Here is a 20,354-nt window from a genome sequence, read left to right as displayed (position 1 = left end):
AGCTGCTTGCGTGTGAATACACAAAAGACATCTGAATATGTTACATTAAAATGTTTCGCGCACTAACATATCACAGGAAGAGCTACGGCTGACTGTGAGAAGACAAGATAACAGACTTGAAACAAATGAATTCACGTATATACAAGCTTTAGCACACGTCTTTCACCGCGATTAAAATTTAATGAAGTACCAAAGTAGACTTGCCTGAGCATTTTGTCTTCGAGATTATATATTTTCATGTTGCCTAATTATTTTATAAAGTAATGTCACTCAACTTGGCTATAATTGACGAGACACCATTTAGAAAGTTGTCGGGCATGGTGAACACCCGAAACATGTTTCTGACGAGCCAGGTTTGCTTTCAGAAATAAACTTGTAAAACTTTTGTGTAATGAATGCAGCTTACCTCCCTGGCACAAGTCAAGAACAGACAGTACACCATTTTATTATCTTAATTTGGGGTACAGAAGAGTTTGTTGGTGGCATTTCCTCAATTTAGTGAGCTCATTTTCAAGTAATTTTTCTGGACTTGCACAAAGCTAATTAGAGCACTTTTTGGGGCCTTTTTACCTATGCCCAGCAACTAAGTGCTATCTCAGTGAATAAAGAGATAAGGCAAGGCTAACACCTTGAACGATAGAAGAAAAAGTAATTATTTAGCAGAGAAAATTGATAGTAACACAATTCCAAACAGCCAAATCAATGGCCACCTGCACTTGCAGTATCAAGTACCCCAGAAGTAGTCATAAAGGATGAGAAAAGGTTCCAATGACTGGACAGCCAGATTGGTAAAAAAGTGAAAAACGTAAATAAATGCGTATACGAAACACCAATGACCCCAATTGCGCAGGTATAAAATGTTATTAAAATGCTACCAAAATTTTATTGCATAAAGTACATTAAAGTTGCATAAGAATTGACACAAAGTAGTAACAAAGACGGAGGGAGATACAGCAGCCGTGTTGAAATAAAACTAAAAGTGATATACATGCATATTAAAGCTCACGACAATTTTTTCGCCATTATATACAAAAAGAACACATGCACTTCCCGCATAAAAAAGGTTCCTGCGCCTGGAGAATGGAGCACAGTACAAAGAAGCGTCATGAGCACCGAAAAGTTGAGCTTAGTATGTTTAAAAACTACGAATGCTTGCATACCTACAAACAGGCATGTGACACGTCATGCCTTGAATGGATGCAATTCAGAAATCTTACACACAAAGGAAGTTACCATCACTCTTATTGGCTTCCTCAAGGCACTCCTTGAATTTGAAATAGAAAATGTACATCAGAGTTAAAACAAAGAGAAGACAAGACCCTATAGCGTTCTTCCTGAAATAAACAGCGCAAATAACTTCATGTATCGATTCTATGGACAATTCGGTGTACATTTATATTTGACAACCACCCAAACAGAGACCAGAAGGATGAATTAAGGTAGGAACAAGCATGAACGCTGACTCAACTAGAAGTTTTTTCCTGAAGACAAAGATTTTAAACACACTGGCCAACTTCACAAAGAAAAAGCCATAGATGCGCAGCAGAAACAGCCCCGGCACAACAAAAAAAGGACCGAAAGACGTCCTGTAGAATAAACATGTGCGCCAAAAAAAAAACAGGAATACTGAAAGGTTTGTCGTGTAAGTGATATTAACGAGAAGTTTTGCTGCAACTCTTTCTCACTAAGGGTCACAGAAATCTTGCTTATGAATTTTTCTTCGTGATCAATAAATAATGTTTCCATAAGTCCTCTTGTGTTCTGGTCTTTGTGATGAAACAATCGTTATTTCTGCTCTATACGGCAACACCAGAGGAGTTCCAGAAGCAATATTTATTGATCACAAACGAAATAAATGCATAACCAAGTTATCTATTGCCCTTAGTGAGAAAAAGTTGCAGTTCTTAAAATAGAATTTCTCGTTGGGTCGTATCACTTATTGGACAAATCTTTGCCTTTTTCGAAAGATTTGTCCGATAGTTCTAGTTTTTCACGCACGTTTATTCTACATGACATGGCTTTTTCATATTTTTTTCTTGTCGCACGTGGCTCTTTCTGCCACGCATGCACGGCTTTTTACCTTTGTCAAGTCGACCAGTGTATTTAATACCTCTCTCATCAAATGTAAACTTTTACTTGAGCTTGCGCTCGGGTGCGCTCCTACCTATTTCGTCCTGCGTCGTCCGCCTCTGTTCGTGCTGCTGTTTACAGTACACACGTATCACTTAGTTAGGCTGGTAAACATTCTCACGAACAAAAGTAAATGCCTCCCCTCAAAAGGTAGCCAATCCTTTACTACTAAACTCCAGCGCAAACCGAAAGTAAGCCTTCACAGTGTCCATGCGGCAGCTAGTACACCACAGAGCATCACAAAAAATAGTTGAGAATCCCACTTGATAGAGAGTGGCAACAGAGATGCGAGCTTGCTAGTGAATCAGCCACATATCAACGGGCGTCTTTTGCATGACGCCAAGGTGCACTTGACGTAGAGCATTTTAGCACCTGGGAATTTGCTGCATGCGTAACCTGTGAGGAGGGAATGCGGACATAAAATGAGATTACGCGAATTAAGAATCTGCCACACACTGCACATAACTACGCACGAAATAGAAGTACGCACTCTACTGGCAAGTAAAAATTTGCGACTCTTTACGAGTGCCGTCGAGAAAAGGAAGAAATGGGTTGCTACGGTGAATGTTCGCTAAAGCACGCACAGCGACGTTTCACAGCGAGGGAAAACATTCCCGGCTCTCTCGCAAAACCAAAGACCACGCGACAGTGTATAGTCGATACCAAGCAGATATACCAAGCAGAGTAGGTCAGTAGAAGGAATGACCTAAAGATACGCCGGGAGCGATGCGAGCGTGAGCGTGCCTGTACGAGCGAGAACATGTACCACTTCTTTGAAGCTAGCCGCTCCGGCGTCGCTCCGATCATCCCACGCTATTTGTGTGCAGTACATGCCCTTGCGCGTTTTTCGCGGTAGCGTTTGCGCAGAGAGCTAGCTTTATGCATGCGTCATTCTTCGCCGCGTAAACGGTGCTCGAGTGCGGCGCTTAGCTCGAGGCGACAACACGCCGATTGGCGCTCCTTTCGCTTCTGGAAGCAACGCACATTCGGGTCGGTCCAACTCAAAGAGGCAGCAGAGAACGGAGGCATGTTTCGGTTAGCGCCTATTAAAATTGTACAGTACGCCTTCAACGGCAACCAGCCGCACCAGATAAAGATGCTTACCGCGGATAGTGGGCGGCGATAGGCGATAAGGCGAGCCAGTCGACGGCTGTGTTCTTTGCCGACGTCGTCGCCACACCTCTGTTCATTTTCGCTCTGTATCCGTGTACAGTCACCGCACGGAAGCTGTGACTAATCGGTTGGCCGTACTCCGCAAATCCCAAAAAGGCGAAATATATTTTGCGTTAATTTTGCGTTAGTTAATCAACAAGCGTAAGACAGCTGATATAAGGAAGTATAATATGGACAGAATTGAACATGCTCTCAGGAACGGAGGAAGCCTAAAAGCAGTGAAGAAGAAACTAGGAATTGGGAAGAATCAGAAGTATGCGTTAAGAGACAAATCCGGCAATATCATTACTAATATTGATGAGATAGTTCAAGTGGCTGAGTAGCTCTATAGAGATTCATAAAGTACCAGTGGCACCCACGACAATAATGGAAGAGAGAATAGTCTAGAAGAACTCGAAATCCCACAGGTAACGCCGGAAGAAGTAGAGAAAGCATTGGGAGCTATGCAAAGGGGGAAGGTAGCTGGGGAGGATCAGGTAACAGCAGATTTGTTGAAGGATGGTGGGCAGATTGTTCTAGAGAAACTGGTCACCCAGTTTACGCAATGCCTCATGACCTCGAGCGTACCGGAATCTTGGAAGAACACTAACATAATCCTAATCCATAAGAAAGGGGACGCCAAAGACTTGGAAAATTATAGACCGATCAGCTTACTGTCAGTTGCCTACAAACTATTTACTAAGTAATCGCAAACAGAATCAGGAACACCTTAGACTTCTGTCAAGCAAAGGACCAGGCAGGATTCCGTTAAGGCTACTGAACAATGGACCATATTCACACTATCACTCAAGTGATCGGGAAATGTGCGCAATATAACCAACCCTTATATATAGCTTTCATTGATTGCGAGAAAGCATTTGATTCAGTCGAAACCTCAGCAGTCATGGAGGCATTATAGAATCAGGGTGTAGACGAGCCGTATGTAAAAATGCTGAAATATATCTATAGCGGCTCCACAGCAGCCATAGTCCTCCATAAAGAAAGCAACAAAATCCCAATAAAGAAAGGCGTCAGGCAGGGATATACGGTCTCTCCAATGCTTTCACACCGTGTTTACAGGAGGTATTCAGAGACCTGGATTGGGAAGAATTGGGGGGAAAAAGTTAATGGAGAATACCTTAGTAACTTGCGATTCGCTGATGATATTGCCTTGCTTAGTAACTCAGGGGACCAATTGCAATGCATGCTCACTGACCTGGAGAGGCAAAGCAGAAGAGTGGGTCTAAAAATTAATCTGCCGAAAACTAAAGTAATGTTTAACAGTCTCCGAAGAGAACAGCAATTTTTAATAGGTAGCGAGGCACTGGAAGTGGTAAGGGAATACATCTACTTAGAGCAGGTAGTGACGGCGGATCCGGATCATGAGACGAAAATAATATGAAGAATAAAAGATTGGGCTGGGGTGCGTTTGGCAGGCATTCTCAGATCATAAACAGCAGGTTGCCATTATCCCTCAACAGAAAAGTGTATAATAGCTGTGTCTTACCAGTACTCACCTACGGGGCAGAAACCTGGAGGCTTACGAAAAGGGTTGTACTTAAATTGAGGACGACGCAACAAGCTATAGAAAGAAGAATGATGGGTGTAACGTTAAGGGATAAGAAAAGAGCAGACTGGGTGAGGGAACAAACGCGATTTAAAGACATCTTAGTTAAAATCAAGAAAAAGAAATTGGCATGGGCAGGACATGTAATGAGGAGGGAAGATAACCGATGGTCCTTAAGGGTTACGGACTGGATTCCAAGGGAAGGGAAGCGTAGCAGGGGGCGGCAGAAAGTCAGGTGGGTGGATGAGATTAAGAAGTTTGCAGGGACAACATGGCTACGATTAGTACATGAGCGGGGTAGTTGGAGAAGTATGGTGTAGGCCTTTGCCCTGCAATGGGCGTAACCAGGCTGCTGCTGCTGCTGCTGCTGACGATGGTGATGATGATGATAATACGACGACGACGACGACGACGATGATGATGATGATGATGATGATGATGATGATACGATGAGCCACTACGGATTTTAAAAAATAATTCTGATGTTCTACGTGCTAAACCAACGATCTGATTATGAGGCGGGTCGTAGTTGGTGACTCCGTATTATTTTGACTTCCTGGAAATTTTTACGTGCATACAATGCACAATGAACGAGAATTTTGCATTCCGCTCCTTTGGAATGGGGCCGCTGCAGGGATCGTATCCACGACCTCGAGCCCCAAATTGCCACGGCGGCCGCCATAGTTACGAAATGCGTAAGCGTGAAGTGCAACACTGCCTTCCGGTACGAGTGTGGTGCAAGCGCAGCACAGCTGCACAGCTGCTGCACAATTATTTGTCGCGGTTCTCCTAAGCTCGTAGTGCCTGCCTAAATACCTTGAAAGACAGCGCGCCTCTCACGTATTGGTACGCGATAAGAAGCGCTTAGAAGGCCCGCGTGAGCCCCTATGAAAGATGACGTGGCCACTGTATAAAATTATCACTGCGCAGAGAAGCCGATCCCTATGTTCCAATTGTGTTCTCTCATACAAATTAAGGAAACGTTATTATACAGGAACAAATGAAGCAATGCAATTTTACGCACGTGGGGCGCCGCTGCCTCTTCGCCTACCATTCTTTCAAACGAAGTGACGGCAGCAGCGAGAGTTAGTATCGCGCGCTTTTGCTCCGGGGCATGCGGTTAGCTTGAAGAAAGTGAACGGTGTGCTTAACATCTCACGCTTGTCAATGTCAAAATAGAAAGAAAGGCTACGTGCTCAAGAAAACGAGATTACTTACCCATCTGCAGAAGTTCTGCTGCGACTGTTTCCGGGTGCCTTCTCTTCAACAGGCATCATGACCTCTGCCGCGCAACCCATCAAAATAAACAGGCTCGCACATCAATCGAAGACTAGTAGCCAGGTGAGCCAACGACTTCGACGGATAAACGTCCCATTTATTCTCGTTAAAGCATTTCACTAAAATGTGCGTGATGATGTCCGAAAAGAAAAAAATACTTTCATCAAAAAGCACAAGGCGTGTACCACCGCACAACTGCAACCAAGTAACTGAGTACGAAAGCCGTTCACAGCTTTACTATCGTATTGAGTTATAAAAGCCTTTCAAGCACAAAATAACGGCACTGAAAAACAGCTAATTATTTAGCAATAATTTTTCATCCACTAACTTTCATAAATCTTTAAGAACAACCTAATTTGTCGCGTAAACAATAAATACTATGACCAAAAAATGCGACTCCGAAACTAGCGGTAACCATGTGTACTGTTGCAAAAGTGTGCGCAAAACGAAGCTACAACGGCTGCAACCGCGTGCGCGCGCAAACACACACACGCGAACGCTACCCTAACGTTTGTAGCGCCGCCTAGAAATAAAAATTACTACTAATTTTGCTGTTTTTATAAAAGTAACGCTCCTAAGAAAGTTTGTAGCGCTTTTGCAGATGACGAGGAGACAAGTAAGGTAAGATAAGGGTCCGTTACCTGTATTTCTTTCATTTCCCTTTGGTTTTCTTCTATTTCACTGAACATACGAGACCTGCAGGCTTGGGAGAGGAGAGGACGACAGTTCGGCGAGGCTCAAATAAATCGCGTGCTTCTTGCAAGGCGAGAGTCGGGAGCAGCCGCAGATAGAGCGATTAGCTGTGATACTGTTGCGGCTGTTGCTGAATACGAAGGTCTTTGAAGCCAATGGTTATAGCGGCTGTGCGCTGCGATCTCAAAGCGCGTTCGTTCTTTGATCTCTAGTACCACGAACATTAGATAAAAAACTATATTTGCTTTGCGGACAGAGGGTACGTCGCAGGAAATTCGAAGACCTCACCCGTGTATATTTGTAGCGTGTGCGCGCTTGCATCATACGGTTCCCACAGCGCGTCCGATGCTCGAAGGTAGCGTCGTCGCGTGTCGGCGCCTGTCTTATCGCCGGCCGCGCTGCCGCCGTGTCTACTTTTGGGGAACTCCACATGCGCGTAGTCACCGTGTTTGCAAGTGAATTTCGCATTGTTCTGCTCCCCGAAACGTGCTCATTTCGGATCGTACCAATGGTTATGTGATCTACTGTATGTTAAAACGACGATGGCATTTTTACACCGGCAAAGAAATAAATCGTTATGAACTTGGGCGGTCATGAATCTAGTGTAGCGTTGCAGTTTTTGCGTAGCGAAAACGGCTACGAAAGTGGGGCGGTCCCGGAGATAGGCACTTCAAAGCGCCAGCTGTAGCGACAGCACGAAGAAGTGGCACGCGGCGCACGCGCCAAGCATTTCAGAGCTTACTGGCTTTTGAATGGCAGGAGTATGAGCGCGCTCGTGGCCTATTGGTTAGTGTACCGGGCTCGACGGCCGACGTTCGATTCCACCCCGTCAGTCACACATTATTTTCTTTAATGAAAGCGAGGCGAAAGAAGAACCTACCTGCCTCAAAGTGACAGGAATGAGGTTGGAGCGCTTCGCAATAAACTTTTGAAATGTCTTCATATGCGAGTCCTAATTATTGGGTACTGGACTCAACTGCTACACAACAAGAAAACAACTAGAAAAATCAACACAAAATACCCAATAAGTTGTTTATTGAGAACACTCAACGGTAATATTGTTGTGCAAGGGTTGAGTGAACTCAATTGCTCTTGAAAATTTTTTGCAGTCCGTTGTTTCAACAATTGCCGAACAACATATCAATGGTTAATCAAGAGTCATTTTTGTACGGGGCTGCACAGTCAAGAACACGAAAATAGCAGACAACAATTTATTGCAGCAAGATTGTAAGAGGCAGATACATGAAAACGGTAAGAAACAGCAAAACGCAAGTAATACGACTGTCACACGGCGGGCTTTTAAACGCGATCAAGCCCAATCCTATTTGAATTTGCCGGTCGCGATTGGTTCTTTTGCGCAAGCTGCATGATGGAGCCATTGCAGTCGAGAATTTCGATCCGGATCGAACTTGATTGCGATCGAAGTGGTAGTGTGACACCAATATAATGGAGAAAAGTCGGAAGTTAACGGCCTGATGGCAATAACTTTGCACAAGCAAAACACATAGAAGACGAGTCGCAACTATCCAGGTAATGAAAAAAACTGCACATACACGCCAGCAATTTATTTCCTCAAAATGGGATTGTTTTAGAAGTAAAAAAAATATCGCGCTTTTTCTTGGAGTTCTGCAAAGGAGGGTGACTTAGAGTAGCAAAATTATGTGAATAGTTGCGTGCCGAAATAAAATGTCTGCAAAAATAATTAAACGCGTATCAACGTCATCATCTAGAATGTGTAAGCCAGTGTGTCCGTCATTAAACAGCTGCAATTAAGCACTTTGTGTTGGGGGTCTTCACCTGCTGTCTTCAAAGCCTTGCAATCGTCTTCTGATACTTGCAGTTTTGCCCTTGAGTATGCATGATGTCCTTTGGCTGTACAGTCTATATTGAGGAAATGGTGGAGATTCCTGCAATACGTAGAATGACAGACAGAGGGTTACTCAAGGCTTCAAAGCTATTGAATGTAGAGGCTACGTACTTTCATCTAAGCAATACCATAGTCTGTAATGCATTATAATGGCGATGCTGATTTCCTCTATGTAATGCGTATTTTTTTCGGTTAAGGAAGCACTGTTATAAATGCTAAGAAACAAGAAAGTTTCTGCGGTAACGACTCCATACACAATTAAAACATGAAAACGCGTATATTCAGCCCAATGCAGAACAACTAGCAACGCTGTAGCGCACATAACCTGCTACAGAAGTTGAGTAGGCGCATTATTGCCATACTGCAAATATTGCACGCGCACCGCTTTAGAAAACGCTACATTTCTTTTGCAAAAGTACAGCACCATATTTTTTCAGCAGTCGTGGCGCGTAACATAAAGCTCTCTGCCCCGAACGGCACGTGTTCATAGGCCGCATTTCTTAACGAACCATTTTATTTTATTTTCTAACTTCGTCATTGTATCGAACATGCCTCGAAGCTCGGACGCTGCCGCGTCGCTGTTATCGCTAGCATCTCCGCTCATTGCTGCGCATAAAAAAAAAAGAATGCGAAATGAAAGTCAGCGTAGCAAATGGGCAGCAGCTGTTCACGGCTGCAAGGCCGCCGTCACTCGTTCATGGGGCTAACAGTGACATAACGAAATGCGAACAGAATAAGTCGTCAACAACGCGCAAAAGAACTTCATGGGCCCTTACCATGAAACGGCGACGAAGCAGACGCAGGCAGAAGAACCCAACAACGATGCTCAGGTGCATTTTACAGGAAGAGCGCGGCGGCGCGGCCTGACTAGGCTTCGCACGTGTTGGGTGGCGCCCAGTGGTCGTGCCGCCTGTCAAGTGGCTAGCCGCAGCCACAGTCACCATTTTTCTTATGTGCTCTGCCACCTAACGGAATCGGCGAAGCTCTATAGCTCAGCCGCGAAATGGTTCGAGTGTCCGCTCCTCTCGTTTACTATGTTACTCTATGGTCGTACCTCGTGGCCGAGCGAGCGAGCACAGCGAAACATGATAGGGAACACGAAGCACAGCGGCCGACGAAAGACGGCCAGAGCGAAGAAAGCGTGAGGAGGAAAGCGTAACCGTGAGGCGGAAAGCGGAAGAGGGGCCCGGTATGGCAAAAGTGTGAGAAGTGTAGTTTCGCGCAAGACGGATTATGGCGACGATGGCTGCGATTTGGCACGAGAGTAGCTTGCGTCGTTTTAGGGTGCCTCGCTCGCCTCCGCTCTGTTCGAGCGGGTGCGTGCATCGACGCGCTCTACGCGTCGTGTATTTACCAAAGCGTCTGCTGTAAATCACGCCCACGCGTCACGCACGCGCTGCCTCTCGCGATCCCCCGATTGGTGAGGAAGCCGCGTCACACGGCGCTCCGTTTGGAAGGTGCCGCACGAGACAGATTGTCCGCACCAGCAAATACTATATCACGAAATGAAAACACTTATAGAGCTTCACTCAAATATCGCATTAGGGAGTATCGTAATTGTCAGTGAAATTTTTTTCGAGGTTGTTTACGCTGCGTAAATTGGTGTATTTAATAATAGCTATCATCACACGGACGCGTTCACGTGCTAAAATATTATTGTTAGGGCAAATGATTAACTCTTACTGCACAAATCTCATATTTGCGTGTTCTGGCATGTATTTTTTATACAGGCGATACTTGTACATATGCATGAAAACCAATTAGCATTTCACCAATCCAATATTCTAGAATCCAGGCCCTTTATTGTTAACCAATACGACATGTGCATTCACCAACTATCTTCAATGCAACAAGGCCTGCTATAAATGGTTGCGTGTGCGTCAATTCTTTATTTACCGAACGACGACCATGTTTTTTCCATCCAAGGTGAAGTCCTTGTTTTGCGCGCTTAAAATCTGCGAATAAAAATATCGCTCTCTCTTGCACCTCTAGCTAGATTGTGCCACATTTCTAACAGCTGCGATGAAATCAACGTGAAGAACACTAGCGTGGGCGCAATTTTTGCACACGTAAAATATCTGAGCAAACATGAACATAATATTGTCACGTAGTAGTGGCGGCGAATAATACAGCTGAAGAACTGCGAATGACAAAACTAACTTTTTATTTGGCGAATTTGTGCCCACAAAAGCAAGTTACACTCAAAGCACAGCAACAGCGGTGAACATGGTCGGCACTCGTCGAAATCTTATCTGCCGGTCAAGCGCGTCGGCTTTTATACACGAGTCATCGAAGTTTTCAGAGTAATTGATGGCGCCAGCGTGTCTTCCTGAAAGTTCTACACAATTCGCGTCGCACATGCAATTAGACTACACAATCTTCGGTCACAATACAACCATAGAGATTCGAGAAACTTCCGATACATGCGAGCGCGTCGCGCGCTGAGCGATAACATGTGTTAAACGGTGAAAGGTACTCATCCGAAAAGAATAAAGTCCACGTGTCCATATAACTCGGTTGCTAGAACAATACAAATGAGAAATGAAACAAGAAAAAAAGTGTTTTCGTATTCATTGATCCTTGAATTTTCGAAGTAATATATCTAAACCATCCTTTTAAAGACTGTGCCAAATCCGTAGGCCAGCACAAACGAAACAAGCTATGAAACGCTAGCTAATGACTCACCGTGTTGAGGTACCGTTCAAATTCGGGTGTCGTCAATGCAAAGTGGATGCTTCCCTGAAACAAAAAAGAAAAGAAAACGGCAGAATGTTTATAAACGGAGAACACTACTTTGAAAGCAAAAGTGTATATCGCTCAGCCTATTTCAGCGCTTTATTAGGATGGCAAATAGGCACACTAGAAATAATTCGGCTTCAATAGCATTCCTCACAACTAAAGCGAAGAAAGAGGACAGAACATTTGCTGGCAATTAAGTTTGTTATATGAATTACGGCGGCTCATTACACGGCCACGTCCCTCCTGCGACCCATGCGTGTGTACACTAAGCCCGTGAGAAGAGGTGAGGCACTAGAAATGCGAATCTGACAAAAAAATAGAACTCACGCTACCTGATATCATTCTCAAGTAGGTGACCGTTTATTTTCGGCACATCGACCACTTTTATATAACGCCACGCCGACACGGCCGCAAAGCCTCACCCAACGAAGCCGGTGGCTTCAGCCCCGCGAGGTCGCCTCTTCTCAGGTTAGCGCTGCAAGATGACAGCGGTAAGCGTGGAAGGAGAGGATATAACGAGAGAAGAGTATGAGGACGAAGCAGGTTGGCGTGTTTTAAGAAGACAGGAGGATGTGCCAATGAGCAGACAAAATCTCACGGAACCAAGGATCAGGCAGCGCGCTTCTCAAGCGAGAAGGCATTCAACAATAAGTGGAGCAAGAGACAGAAAGCACGACAAATCATGGCAGCCAGCAGGATGCCTAGTTTGCCGAAGGCAGAGTACAAGATAATGGTGCGCCCACGTGACGGCTTCAAGGTCACCGACTATGAGATCGATTGCCTAGAATGCTGCGTCGCCAACGCCGCGGGAATCCCCATGAAGGAATCGGAAGATAACACGGTGTGTGCCAACTACAAACAGAACATTCTAGTCATCAGCACGCCATCGGAGGAGCGCACAGAAAAAATACAGGACCGTCACTCGAATGAGGATGGGAGACAAGGAGTTCGGTGCCAACGCGTACGAGTCGGCTCCGGAGGATACATCTAAGGGAGTGATAAGAGGAGTAACGCACGAGGTGTCTCCTAGAGAAATAGTGGAGATGCTAGTAACAGCAAGGAATCCAACTGTCCTCATGGCCAAAAGTATGGAAAAAAGCACGAACGTCATCATCCTTTTCGACGGGCATCACGTCCCAAACCACGGGAGATACGGAAGGGTACTGGCCAAGTGCTCACTATACCGGAAGCAAATAGACGTGTGCTACCAGTGCCGACGACTCGGTAGAAGAGCCGATGTCTGCTCGAACCTGAACAGCAGGATATGCAGAGGCTGCGGGTAGGAGAACCCGCCGCAGGACCACGAGTGGGAAGCGAAGTGCCAGCTTTGCGGCAAAGACCACCCTACGGCGGACCGCCGATGTAATGCCAGATAAAGTTACCGTACTTGGCAAAGTGGCGCCGCTGAGAACGAGCCAGACGAGAGGAAGAAGAAGGGATGTACTGCGAAAGGGAAGCTGAAAGACTGTACAGGCCAGGACGGGAAGACTGGAGGCAACGGTGGGAACATCGAACGAGGGACGGATCCGGACTGGAAGACTTCCCCAAGCTCCAGGCAAGGGAAAGGGGCCGCTCGACGTCCAACAACCGAACCAGATCGAGATCGCGGTCCAGATCGAGATCCATACTCAAAACCAGCAGTACCGGATCTCCCAGATCACAAGGGGGAGGAGGATCCCAAAGCCCAATAGGAAACAGCAACGTCATCGGCACCGTGGGACCTTTACAGGTGAGCTAGGCGGATGCGGCTTCCGGGGCGCGTGCGGAGGCAGAGGCTGCATTTCAATGTAGAGTTAAGACGCAATAGAAAGAATTGGCGCAGATCAGGCAGAGCAATACTGCGCTTATGGATGAAATTAGAAAACTCAGAGAAGGGAACGACCGTATGAGGAGCGGGAAAGTGCCACGACACGAGGAAACCTCGCGAGCTATAACGGAGGAAAAAGACAGCAATGGAAGAAAACGTAGCACTCACCCGCATTAAACGTATAACCGAGAACGCCCGTTTGAAACCGGATTAATGACACCCAAGCCAGCCACGACGCTCCAAGAAAGACAGGGGGAATTTGAACAGAAAATCAAAGCCAGCATCAAACAGAACGACACCAAATTTGAAACTAAACTAGAACAACTGGAAGTGAGGCTTGAGGCAAAAATAGAGGCAAAGAAAGAGGCGCTAGCAAAGGCGATACTACAGAAAGTGCAGCAAATGATGGCTGACTTCGAAGCGAAACTGGCAATATGAGGACCGCAAGTAAGCAGGGGGGGGGGGGGGGGGCAGAACCGGTTAAGACGGCCATCAAGCCGTACACTAGGCTCCCGGTACCCTCCGAGGGGTTGGAAAACCTGTAACGCCGCCATGGACAGACGAAATACATACACGATTTGGCAATGGAATTGTAGAGGATACGATCGAAAACAATATATTCTGCAACATTACCTTAAAGACAAAGAAAACCCGGATATTATAATGATACAAGAAACGCATGGGCTGCCAAAATTATCGGGCTACCAGTCCTTTGGTACTGCCAAAGGGGATGCGAAGGCGCTAACGACGTTGGTAAAGCGAAATCACTCGGTCGTGCAGCACGACACGGAGGTCAAGTCAATCGATCACATTCTTCTCGAACTCATACCCATGCGGAAAATGAAGGACAGTCTCTTTGTATTAAATATTTATAGCAGTCCAAAATACAGACGCCATAAATTTCGAACGCTCTTTAAAAAAACCCTAGCCATAGCGGACAATCGTGCGGTAGTGATCGGAGGTGATTTTAACGCCCAACCCGCGACATAGGGATACAAAATCGAAACTCAAAAAGGCAAGAATCTCTGGCTAGACGCGCAACAAGAAGGCCTGACCCTCGTGACCGACCATCGGTTCCCACGAGAATAGGTACCAGAATTTGCGCGGATGCTACGCTAGATTTAACGGTCACCAAGAACATACGGGACACGCCGTTGACAAATACGCAACACAACTTTGGGAGCGATCACAATCACCGCGCAAGACAAAGGGTAGACAACTTAAGATTGTCAACTGGGACAAATGCAGGAAAATAAGGGATGAGGCCGACGACACGACACAAGGTATTGAGGAAACGACCGAAAAACTAAAGGCAGATGTGGCGGCAGCTACGAAAACGGTCCCGCCGGAGGCGCATTTAGAGAACGTAGACAGTAAGCTTCTACACATGTGGGACGCTAAGGCAGGGTTGCAGCGGAGGTGGAAAAAACAAAAACACAACTGGATGCTTCGTAGAAAGATAGCCAAATTGAACAGAGAGATAGAGGAGGATCCAGTACGCCTAGCAGCTACGCAGACAACAGTGCGAAGAAAAGTGCAACGACACGGACAGTCAGATAGGAATGGCAAAAACGTGGAACATCCTTCGATATTTGTTAGACCCGGACGGGACCAAGTCGGCACATAGGCAAAATATAAATCGGCTAATACAAGCGTACCCAAAGACAGAGCAGGACTTCCTCAAGGAAATCGAGAAAAGATACATCTCGCAAGAGATGCCCATCATACACCCTGACTACACAGGGCAGGTAAATGACGAATTAGACAGCAAAATCGGCGAGTCAGAAGTCAGGGCAGCCCTACAGAAACTCAATACCAAGTCGACGCCCGGACTAGACGGGGTAACGAATAAAACGCTCAGGAACTTGGACGATGAACCTATAACTAAGTTAACAGAATATATTAACGAATGCTGGGAGGCCGGGCAGATTCCGTAGCAATGGAAGACGGCACAAGTCGTGTTAATACCTAAACCGGGCAAGCGACTACAGATTGAGAATTAGAGACCCATATCTCTCACTTCTTGCGTGGGGAAACTGATGGAGCACGTGGTCCTAGCGAGGGTAACCACATACCTCGGGGACTGGGACGCGCTCCCACCCACGATGTTAGGATCCAGGAGAAATCTCTCACCTAAGGACGCTCTATTACAACTAAAACATCAGATCATAGAAGATTCGGGAAGATCGACAAAGGCAATTCTCGGGTTTGACCTAAAAAAGTCCTTCAATAACGTAACACATGCAACAATACTAAACAGAGTAGGAAAACTAGGACTGGGAAAACGGACGTACGATTACGTACGCAATTTCCTAACGGGCAGAAAGGGAAAGATCATGATAGCGGACCTAGTTTCGGAGGAGGTCGAAATAGGCAGCGCAGGTACGCCACAGGGCTCGGTCTTACCACCGATGCTATTCAATCTGGCGCTAATCGGGGTGCCAGCAAAGCTCCAAAAAATCGAGGGACTCAACCATACCCTATACGCGGACGATATCACCTTATGGGTGAGAAACGGAAGCGACGGCCAAATAGAACGAACGCTTCAAGCAGCGGTCGAAATAATCGAACGATATCTGGAGGGGACAGGGCTAACCTGCTCGGCAGAGAAATCGGAGCTCTTATTGTACAGACCGACTCGCAGCTCGCAGAGGTCGCAAACCAGACAACTACAGGGAAGATCTCAACCATAGAGACGAGATACATTTAAAGACGGCCGATGGGAAACCCATACCCAAGGTTGACAGGATCAGGGTATTTGAGCTCCTCATCGAAGCCAAGGGCAACAACGGAGAAACCCTCAGAAGACTGGAAAGAACCGTAGCGCAAATCATGAGGCTAATCAGGAGGATAGCAAACAAACATAGCGGGATGAGAGAGGAAAACAGGATCAGGTTAACACATGCCTTCGTAATAAGTAGAGTAGTATACGTTGCGCCGTACTTGAAATGGCAGGTCGCGGAGAAGATCAAACTAGAATGCCTCATTCGGAAAATATTCAAACTAGCCATAGGGCTACCGATCAGTACCAGCGCGGACAAGTTGCTACAATTAGGCCTCCGCAACACGATAGACGAGCTCCTTGAAGCGCAATGTACGGCACAATAAGACTAGAGACTAGAGACTAAGACTAGAGCAGGCAGACACATCCTAGAGAGACTAGACATAGGTTACCACACACAGCATGGTGTCAAGGTGTACATCTCGAGAGAGACGAAGGAAACAATGGTAATACCCCCAATACCAAAGAACGTGCACCAAGAACACAATAAGGACAGACGAAAGAGCAGAGCGAAGCTGATACAAAAGAAATTCGGCAGTGACAAGGACGCAGTCTTCGTAGACGCGGCTCGACACAATCGCAGACGGTGGTTTACGGCGGCCGTAATCGATAGCGAGAAACAGTCTGAGACGTACGCGACGATACGCACCACAAGTAACGAGACAGCGGAAGTAGCCGCCATAGCGTTCGCAGTAGCTCAGACTAACGCAACCGTGATAGTCAGCGACTCTCAGACGGCAGTAAGGAACTTTGCCAACGGCCGAATCTCCCCGGAGGCGCTACGCATTCTTCTTGCAGGAGGTAGAAATTTCAAAAGAAAGGTGTACATCACATGGACACCCGCTCCCACCCTCACGGTGGACGGCAACAACAAGGCGGCAGACGACGTGGCTCGAGGGCTTACGGACAGAGCCGCAGTCGCAAGTGGCGCCCCGACACCCTCCGGACGTGACGGTGTAGTAAATGAGTGAGAGTGGGAGAACAGAATGAAAACATATAGTGACATTACGAAACACTATAGGTTACAGAGGGGCTTATTCCCCCGACCTCACCCAAAATTGACAAAAAAGCAGTCTTTCGCAAGGCGGCTGTTACAAACTAGGACGTATCCGAATCCTGCGCTCTTGCACGTCATATATCCGGATGTATATCAAACATACAAATGCAACACATGTGAATACAAAGCCACTCTGGAGCATATATTATGGGAATGCCGAGGGATCCATAAAAATAACGAGAACACGGCCTCTAGCAACTGCCTTCGCACGCGCTGGGAAGCCGCGCTGGGAAGCCCCGCCCTCGATGATCAACTATAGGCCGTCCAGCGGGCCGAGGATGCCGCCAGGACCTACGAACTATTGGCCGTCACCTAGGCGGGGCCTTTGGCCTTCCCCACCAACACGCAGGACACGCAATAAAGGTATTTCCTCCTCCTCCTCACGCTGCCTCATATTTACCACCGAAATAGCGCATTTCGCGATCGCATAAAGTAATAGAAAGGTACCTAGCTGATGTAGCGCCATATTTTATCCTTCAAAACGCTTTGACTGTGTCAGGTGAAATTTTTTACCCATGTTTTAAATCATCTCTGTTACTTCTAAAATTGGAGAACATGAACTTTCATGTCTTCTATGGAAAATAGAAGTTCGTTGAAAGGGGCTGCAGACACACACTTTGCTACACGTTGTCGCGACTGCCGGTACGATGGTATAACTACAACAGCATGTCGATAACAACATGAGAACAATGGGCTGACGAGAAGCGTACGATGATGATAGCATGACGACGGCGGCATGACTAGAGCCGGATGGTGAAACTGCAACGAGCACGAACGACCGCGACGGCATCCCGACGGTGGTACAACGAATGCATGACGATGACGCACTGATGACGACTGCATGATGGCGACGCAATGACCACGGTGGCGTGATAACGGTATGAGGACAATGAGACGATGAGTGTGTCACAGTGGCGGCTTTATGACGTCTTCCCCACAACGATTGCAAGACGACGATGACGTGACCACCACGGCATGGCTTGAGGGTGATGGAGGAGCTGAAGTGACGGCGATAGAACTACCACGATGGCATGACGATGGTATGACAACGAATGCATGGCCACTGTATGATGGCAATTGCGGGACGACGACGTCATGATGAGGGTGGGATGACAAAGGTAGAATGGTTGAATGAAGACGATGTGACGACCACGACGATATGTCATTTTGCGAATGCATGATAGCGACTGTCTTACGATGACGCGATTACGACGCTTCATAATACCGATTGAATGACGACAGCATGATTAAGATGGAAAATGGAATGGAGTCGATTGACGGAAGAAGGCTATTTACAGCTATAGGATGACATTAGTGACGTGATGACGTGGTAAAACGACAGCGTGCAGATGAAGATCTGACTATTGTATGATGAGGACTCTGTGACGAGTATGGCGATAAGAAGGCCGGATGGCAAAATTTGCATAACTACAACGGGATGACCTCAACTGCATCTCGACGATGGCATGACAACTAATGCATTACAACCAAACAGCGATGGCAATGGCATGGCAACAGTGAGGACAATGACGGGACGACGACGTGACGACTGTGGCATGAGGAGAGCTGGACGACGAAGCCGGACTGATGACGATGGCATAACCACGGCAGGATGACGACGACGTAGAAGTGCACGCAGTGCAAATCCTGGGCTATTTGGTCACGGGCGCTACGCGACAGAAGCTGGTTCAAGAAACAGTGCGTGACGGTTACTTGAGCACTGTCATCTCCAATTTGTCAAGCGGTGAGAGCCTGCAGGGTGAACTCAAGTCGTTTTCGTCAGAGCTTTCCGTCGTGGACGGTATACTGCTGAAGGGAACAAAAGTGGTCATACCTAAAAGCATGCGACGTGAAATCCTAGGACGAATTCATACAGGGCACCTAGGATTGCAGAAATGCAAAGAAAGAGCACGACGTTTGGTTTTTTGGCCTGTGCTCAGCAGCGACTTATCCCTGCTTATTCAGAGTTGCTCTACTTGTCGGAAGTTTTCATACAAGCAACCGAAAGAACGGTTACTCATGCGCCCAATCACATTATGCGCATGGGTTCGAGTTGGTGTAGACATTTTTTCTTTTGGGGGAAGTTCGTACGTCGTAGCGTTTGACGCGCATTCAAACTTCCCGGAAGTCCAGAAGCTCCAGGACACCACTGCAAGAGCAACAATTTCCGCACTTAGCGCAATGTTTGCCAGGTATGGCGTACCTCTGGAGGTGTGCACCGACAACGGGCCGCAGTTTTCAAGTTATGAATTTGCAGAATTCGCAAGAAAATATGACTTCGCTCATGTCACACCCAGTCCGCGCTTCCCACAGTCCAACGGTCTGGCAGAGAAATAGGTACAGATCGTGAAACGCCTCTTGAAGAAAAGTGAAGACTCACGCGAAGACTTTTGGCTAGGCTTGTTGTCCTACCGCTCTACACCGCTTGTGGACGGCCGATCACCTGGAGAACTTCTTCAAGGCAGGCGTCTCAGGTCGAATGTACCCGATTTTGGCGACGTGCAGCCTACGCCAGTCAAAAAACAACGTCAGAACAACGGCGAAAAGCATTTGTCACCCTTGGAAAAAGGGTCGATCGTAAGGCTCAGGGACACAACATGGTCCCCGAAAGGTATTGTGAAGGGTAGAACGTCTCCGAGGTCCTACAACGTGGAAAGAAAAGGTGGTCGGGTGTTTAGACGTAACAGACGGCATCTCCTTCAGACTTGCGAACAGTGGACAGCAGACGAGAGTGATGATGATGACTACGGTTCGTCTTACAGCTTGTGCACTGACTCTAGTGCAAGTAACTCCGTTGATGTTACACCGTGCCAGCCTACACACCCGCATCCTCAAGCGTCGTCCGCCGATGGCCCGGCACCAACCACGTGCTATCTCCTCCTAGGCCGACGCTAGTCACAAGAAGGTCGGGTCGCACCAGTAGGCCACCGCAGCGGCTTCTGTACGACGCGGCCTTCTTGGGACTAGCGTCGGCCTAGGAGGAGATAGCACGTGGTGCGATGTAGTTGGTGCCGGGCCATCGGCAGACGACGCTTGAGGATGCGGGTGTGTAGGCTGGCACGGTGTAACACCAACGGAGCTACTTGCACTAGAGTCAGTGCACAAGCTGTAAGACGAACCGCAGTTGAATGATACACAGAGATAGAGAGAGATGCAAATCATAGAAAGGCACGGAGGTTAACAAAGTTTAATTAAAATATTTGTCCTCAACTTATTCATTTCATGGCCTTTACATTTTTTATATCAGCGGCATGCGCTGCTTTGCTGGTTTCAAACTGATAT

General features: G+C 46.9%; 1 protein-coding gene across 2 annotated transcripts in view; it reads right to left on the bottom strand.

The window, feature by feature from the left end:
* The window catches only part of LOC142587407 (medium-chain acyl-CoA ligase ACSF2, mitochondrial-like), a 217,554-nt gene that overhangs the window by 136,083 nt on the left and 61,117 nt on the right, over positions 1-20,354 (bottom strand). For both annotated transcript variants that reach the window (XM_075698404.1, XM_075698402.1), the window contains exon 4: positions 11,373-11,426. In XM_075698404.1, coding sequence (XP_075554519.1) covers positions 11,373-11,426 — 54 coding nt within the window. The remainder of the gene's footprint in view (positions 1-11,372; positions 11,427-20,354) is intronic.

This window comes from Dermacentor variabilis, chromosome 7 (genome assembly GCF_050947875.1).
Source record: "Dermacentor variabilis isolate Ectoservices chromosome 7, ASM5094787v1, whole genome shotgun sequence".
Classification (NCBI taxonomy): Eukaryota; Metazoa; Arthropoda; class Arachnida; order Ixodida; family Ixodidae; genus Dermacentor; species Dermacentor variabilis.
This window is presented reverse-complemented; position numbering and strand designations above follow the sequence as displayed.